Raw genomic sequence first — 6,574 nt, forward strand, 5'->3', positions numbered from 1 at the left:
CCAAAGTCCGTAAGTTGTTGTGATTCTGGATGGCCAGGTGGCTTGCAACAATGACAAGAAACTGCCATGTGGGGAATCGTAAGTTGTTGTGATTCTGGATGGCCAGGTGGCTTGCAACAATGGCAAGAAACTGCCATGTTGGGAATCGTAAGTTGTTGTGATTCTGGATGGCCAGGCAGGTAGCTTGCAACAATGACAAGAAACTGCCATGTTGGGAATCGTGAGATATTGTGATTCTGGATGACCAGGCAGGTGGCTTGCAAAAATGACAAGAAACTGCCATGTGGGACATCGTTGCTCATTTCAGCTAGTTTAATATTTTTATTGATATCATGTCTTGTTTTGAGGTGTTTTGACTGATTTCATGTCAATGCTAATTTGTCAAGAATATAGCTAGCTTGCTAGCTAACCAACAACTGTAACTATGTATTTGAGAGACGACAAGTGCTCATTGTGCAAATGCATTTATGTTTTTAATTAACTTGGCAATAGGGGGTGCTATTTGCACTTTGTAATAATTTCGTTCCCAAATTAAACTGCCTCGTACTCAATTCTTGCTCATACAATATGCATATTATTATTACTATTGGATAGAAAACACTCTCTAGTTTCTAAAACCATTTGAATTATTTCTCTGAATGAAACAGAACTCATTCTGCAGCACATTTCCTGAGGTCAGTTTATAAGTCCACATGCAAGCTATGGGGCTACATGCACTGCATACGCCTTCCTCTAGATGTCAGTAAGCGGTGAGAATTTGAATGGAGTGGATTGCACCATCTGGGACACTATAAAGGCTCATGGAACGGAAGTACCGTTCTTTTCAACGGGGCGCCTGGCGCAAGAGGGACATCACAATGGCGTCCTGAAAAGCTTTCGTTTTAGCAGTTCTGTATCTCCGGCTCTGATTTAATTTGATTTTTGTCTTAAAAACTTCATAAGGTAGTTAATTTAAACCGACTTATAGCAGTTTATATCAGTTTATTGCGATTTTCTGGGATTTCTTTGTGACGCGCTTTCACGAGTTGGACACCTCTCCAGTGGGTGGCTATCGTTAGCTGCTATTTCTACAGGAGAAGAGGACATCTTTCAACCAAAAGACGATTGTTCTGGAGAAAGGACACCTTGCCCAAGATTCGGATGGAAGCTCAGCAAATAGTAAGCAGTCTTTATGCTGTTAATTCGTATTTATGTTGACAAATATCAAATAATAATTCCGCCATGAATTTCGGTGCGGTCTCGCTTTAGCGCACGCTGTATTGCGCAGTAACGTTAATTTAAAAAATATAACACAGCGATTGCATTAAGAACTAATTTATCTTTCATTTGCTGTCCAATCTGTATTTTTTAGTCAAGTTTATGATTACTTATCGATTAGAATAGGTGCCTTTCCCAAGATTTCTCCTGACATTTTCTTTGCAGCTTGGCTACTTTTCTCATTGTATAACCACGATTTGTGCCGCTAAATATGCACATTTTCGAACAAACTCTATATGTATTGTGTAATATGATGTTATAGGACTGTCATCTGAAGAATTCTGAGCAGGTCAGTGAAAAAATTAATATCTTTTGCTGGGTTATACGTTATCGCTATTTTTGGCTTGAATCAATGCTGTTGTGTTTCTGGCTATTGTGGTAAGCTAATATAATGCTATATTGTGTTTTCGCTGTAAAACACTTAAAAAACCTGAAATATTGTCTGGATTCACAAGATCTGTGTCTTTCATTTGCTGTACGCTGTGTATTTTTCAGAAATGTTTTATGATGAGTATTTAGGTAATTCACGTTGCTCTCTGTAGTTATTCTAGTCGCTTTGGTGAGAGTTGTGATGGTGGTTGCAATGGTAAACTATGATTTATACCTGAAATATGCACATTTTTCTAACAAAACATATGCTATACAATAAATATGTTATCAAACTGTCATCTGATGAAGTTGTTTCTTGGTTAGTGGCTATTTATATCTTTATTTGGTCGAATTTGTGATAGCTACTGATGGAGTAAAAAAATGGTGGAGTAAAAAAGTGGTGTCTTTTGCTAACGTGGTTAGCTAATAGATTTACATATTGTGTCTTCCCTGTAAAACATTTTAAAAATCAGAAATGATGGCTGGATTCACAAGATGTGTATCTTTCATCTGGTGTCTTGGACTTGTGATTTAATGATATTTAGATGCTAGTATTTACTTGTGACGCTATGCTAGGCTATGCTAGTCAGCTTTTTTACTGATGGGGGTGCTCCCGGATCCGGGTTTGGGAGGAATTAGAGGTTAAAATTGGAGACTAAATATTGTTTTACATGTTGTTAACATTCTTAGCCAACCCTGTCAGTTTTGCGAGCATCGGTTTCGTTGCTAAACAACCAACCCACCTATATAGTGCTCTACTTTGACCAGGGCCGTACGGGCCCTGATAAATGGGGATTGGGCTGCCATTTGGGATGCAGGACTGGAGAGCGCGGGCCGGACCATGGCTATAGGTTTCCATTGATTTTTCTAACAAGTGCCCCTCCCTCTCTTCTTTCTTTCTCTCCCCAGCCATTGTTCTTTCACCATTAACTTTATACTTGAACTCTCTCCCTTTATCGCCGGGACCCAGCAACACTGGCCGTAAAAGCCAACGGCCCGCCTCTCAATAAATATATCACCTCATAAAGAGGTGGCCGCTGGTGTCGTGGTCAACAGGACGTATCGACAACACAAAGACCAATGATGGAGAATCTCTCTCCCTCTCTCTCTCTCACACACACACACACACACACACACTCACAGCATCATTCACAGTCACAGCACGACAATCCACTGGTCATGTTATAGGAAGCTGGGCAGCCTGTATTCCAATTCCCAATGAATGGGAATGGGAATATACCTGTATCTATAATATGTGGTTTGACACGGACTTCACGTCTGAAATGATGGAGGTATGTGGTATCAAAGTGTCAGTGTGTGTCTGTGTACAATGACGAGAACGATATACAGTACGGTGACCTCAGGTGTGACAGCGTATGTTGTCCGCACCTCTATGACCAAACAAAAAGCAGCAATTACATCTCTATATGTCTTACCTTTTTGATGCAGCTCTCCGGAGAGGACATCACCTCGTGGTCATTCAGCATCTGCTGTGAAGACAACAAACAAAGCAGTTGACCACTCAACTCCAACAGAAATAACAGCCTCCTCATTCCTATGACACATTGACACAACGCTCTGAACAACATCTGACCAAACGCTGCCGCGATCTCTTCCGCTAGTCATGACTGTAGCGACCTAATGGGCAGGGGACTCCATATACCATACGACCTACGATAAAACCAAGGACTCAAGTTACGGAGCAACCTCCACCCCATCCCTCAGGCCCATATTAAAACCTCTTAGATGTAAGGTACCCTGTTTTGGGGACCTGTGTGGTTCTGGTACCGGTTCCGACTGACATTTTAGCTTACAAATCTATCTGTCGACAACGTAGATCAAAATGGCTGTGTGACGCAGGATGTGAAATGTGAAACCACTTGAAGCTGGGATGTCCCTCTTCCTGGCTGAACCCCACGTCGCAGCCACTGACAAAGCACACGCCTGCAATCGTTACATCGTAGCTCAGAGGGGAGCTCATTCAGAGATCTGTTTATAGCCATTAATCAAAAATAATGAATAAATTTGAAACAAAAAACACATTCTGTTTGTCATATTAATGCGAGATGAAAGGTGAGTTCCTAACGAGTTCAGGAAGCCAAGCTCGAGCTCCACGAGACATTCACAACGATACAGGCAGACATTTTGATTAATTAGAGACACCTTCAGAAAGTATGCACGTTTTGTCTAATACTAAACATACAAATTTGTGTTTTACAGTTGGAAGGTTAAATCTCACAGTTGGCCTTTTACTAATTAGATCATGCTATATCTAGAACGCATATAAGTCATTTCAAGCCTTATTCATACAGTTTTGTTGAACAGGAAATGCATCATATAAAACATTTCATATTGTTATCGTATTTGTACTGTGTACTTGAGCTTGTGTCCTCAGAAGTGGCTACACCTCAGCAATTAAACTTTTTTTTTTTAACCAGAAAGGTGAGATGTTAACCTTTCTGTGAGTACGCAGCATTACTAGTTATTGTTTATTGCCCTCTCGTGATAAATAATTACTTTTGGGGATTACGTAGATTCCATTTTAGATTACACACACGCGCACGCACACAAACACACATACGTGCACACACACATGAACACACATACGTGCACACACACACGAACACACACACCTCCATCTCTCAAGCTGCCCCGCCACCCCACCCCACCGGCTGTATGCTCCCCCACATCCCCCTAACAGAGGGTGTGTTGTGTGGGGTTGTACGGCGATTGCGTACCCATATATTAAACTTGATTTCTCTTTGAATGTCCTCCTCGATGATTTGAAGGGGGAACGGGGGAGGAATATGCAACTGGAGTCCGAGCAGTAATCTCATATGGAGTCTGATCTGGGGAACTGTGATGATTTAAGTCTTTTATGAATCAGGTTTTTCCCATGGGTGATTCTTCCCGACCCTAGCCACATTCGTTCTAATGGAGCGAGAGCTCGATTTCTCACACATTGGATTGTACAAAATTGTTAAGTACATCACTTACTGTAAATCTCCAAGTCTCTTATGGTTTAATAGTTATTTTTTGTTGTTGATGTGTCATGTGTGAGCATGGCTCTGACACTGCCTCTTGACCATCCAGGGCTCCATTGAAAGAGACTTGAAAGAGATCTCACATGGTTAAAACTTCTTATGGCTGCAGGGGCAGTATTGAGTAGCTTGGATGAAAAGGTGCTCAGAGGTGCCCAGAGTAAACTGCTTGCTCCTCAGTCCCAGTTGCTAATATATGCATATTATTAGTTTCTAAAACTGTTTGAATGATGTCTGTGAGTATAACAGAACTCATATGGCAGGCAAAAACCTGAGAAAAGAATCCAACCAGGAAGTGGGAAATCTGAGGTTTGTTGGTTTTCAACTCATCGCCTATCAAATACACAGTGGGATATGGGTCAGTTTGCACTTCCCACGGCTTCCACTAGATGTCAACAGTCTTTAGAACCTTGTCTGATGCTTCTACTGTGAAGTGGGGCCGAAGGAGAGGGGAATGAGTAAGGTCTGCCATGAGCTGACCATGCTCTGACCATGCGTGTTCATGTGAGAGCGAGCTCTGATCTATCGCATTTTCTGAAGACAAGGAATTCTCCGGTTGGAACATTATTGAAGATTTATGTTGAAAACATCCTAAAGATTGATTCAATACATCGTTTGACATGTTTCTACTGACTTTACGGAACTTTTTGACATTTCGTCTGCTTTTAGTGAAAGCGCGAACAAAAGTAGCTATTTGGACATAAATGATGGACATTACCGAACAAAACAAACATTTCTTGTGGAAGTGGGAGTCCTGGGAGTGCATTCCGACGAAGATCAGCAAAGATAAGGGAAGATTTATAATGCTATTTAAGATTTTTGTTGACTCCACAATTTAGCAAGTAATTGTATGGCTTGCTTTTGTGGCTGAACGCTGTTCTCAGATTATTGAATATTGTGCTTTTGCCGTAAAGCTTTTTTGAAATCTGACACAGCGGTTGCATTAAGAACAAGTTTATCTTTAATTCTATGTAAAACATGTATCTTTCATCAAAGTTTATGATGAGTATTTCTGTTATTTGATGTGGCTCTGCAATTTCTCCGGATATTCTGGAGGCATTTCTGAACATGGCGCCAATGGTTTTTGGATATAAATATGATCTTTATCGAACAAAACATATATGTATTGTGTAACATGAAGTCCTATGAGTGTCATCTGATGAAGATCATCAAAGGTTAGTGATTCATTTTATCTCTATTTCTGCTTTTTGTGACTCCTGTCTTTGGCTGGAAAAATGGCTGTGTTTTTCTATGATTTGGTGGTGACCAAACATAATCGTTTGTGGTGCTTTCGCTATAAAGCCTTTTTGAAATTGAACATTGTGGTGGGATTAACAAGAAGTGTATCTTTAAAATGGTGTGAAATACTTGTATTCTTGAGGAATTTTAATTATGAGATTTTTGCTGTTTGAATTTGGCGCCCTGCACTTTCACTGGCTGTTGTCATATCGATCGCGTTAACGGGATTGCAGCCCTAAGAAGTTTTAAAAGCCCAATGCAGCAGTTTGTATCTCAATATCAAATCATTTCTGGGTATTAATTTAGTACCTTGCAAAAGCAATTTCCCAATTAAGATTTTTTCTACAACTGTCTGGGAGTGGTATAAGTGGGGAGGGGAAACTAGCTGTTATTCGCAGAGAGGTCTGGAAGTCTCCTTCTTATTGGTCTATTAACTCATTTATTCCCTGGTGATGTCACCAGGCCGGCCAAAACTCCATCCCACCGAAACTGGTTGAAATTTCAGGCGGTCTTTTCAAACAGCTCGTACACTAAAAGGGAATTGTTATCACTTTCACAATTTCACAGTATTATTCCGACCTCACAGTGTGGATACACTGTATATATTAAGCACAGAAACATCCTGTTTTTGCACTGGGCCTTTAAATAAATAAATAAATAAATAAAAT

The 6,574-nt window shown here is 40.5% G+C and overlaps 1 protein-coding gene across 3 annotated transcripts in view; it reads right to left on the reverse strand.

The window, feature by feature from the left end:
- LOC129860444 (histone-lysine N-methyltransferase PRDM16-like) overlaps positions 1-6,574 on the reverse strand; it is a 366,029-nt gene that overhangs the window by 198,888 nt on the left and 160,567 nt on the right. For all 3 annotated transcript variants that reach the window (XM_055930830.1, XM_055930829.1, XM_055930831.1), the window contains exon 3: positions 3,063-3,116. In XM_055930830.1, coding sequence (XP_055786805.1) covers positions 3,063-3,116 — 54 coding nt within the window. The remainder of the gene's footprint in view (positions 1-3,062; positions 3,117-6,574) is intronic.

The sequence above is a fragment of the Salvelinus fontinalis genome, chromosome 8 (assembly GCF_029448725.1).
Source record: "Salvelinus fontinalis isolate EN_2023a chromosome 8, ASM2944872v1, whole genome shotgun sequence".
Taxonomy (NCBI): domain Eukaryota; kingdom Metazoa; phylum Chordata; class Actinopteri; order Salmoniformes; family Salmonidae; genus Salvelinus; species Salvelinus fontinalis.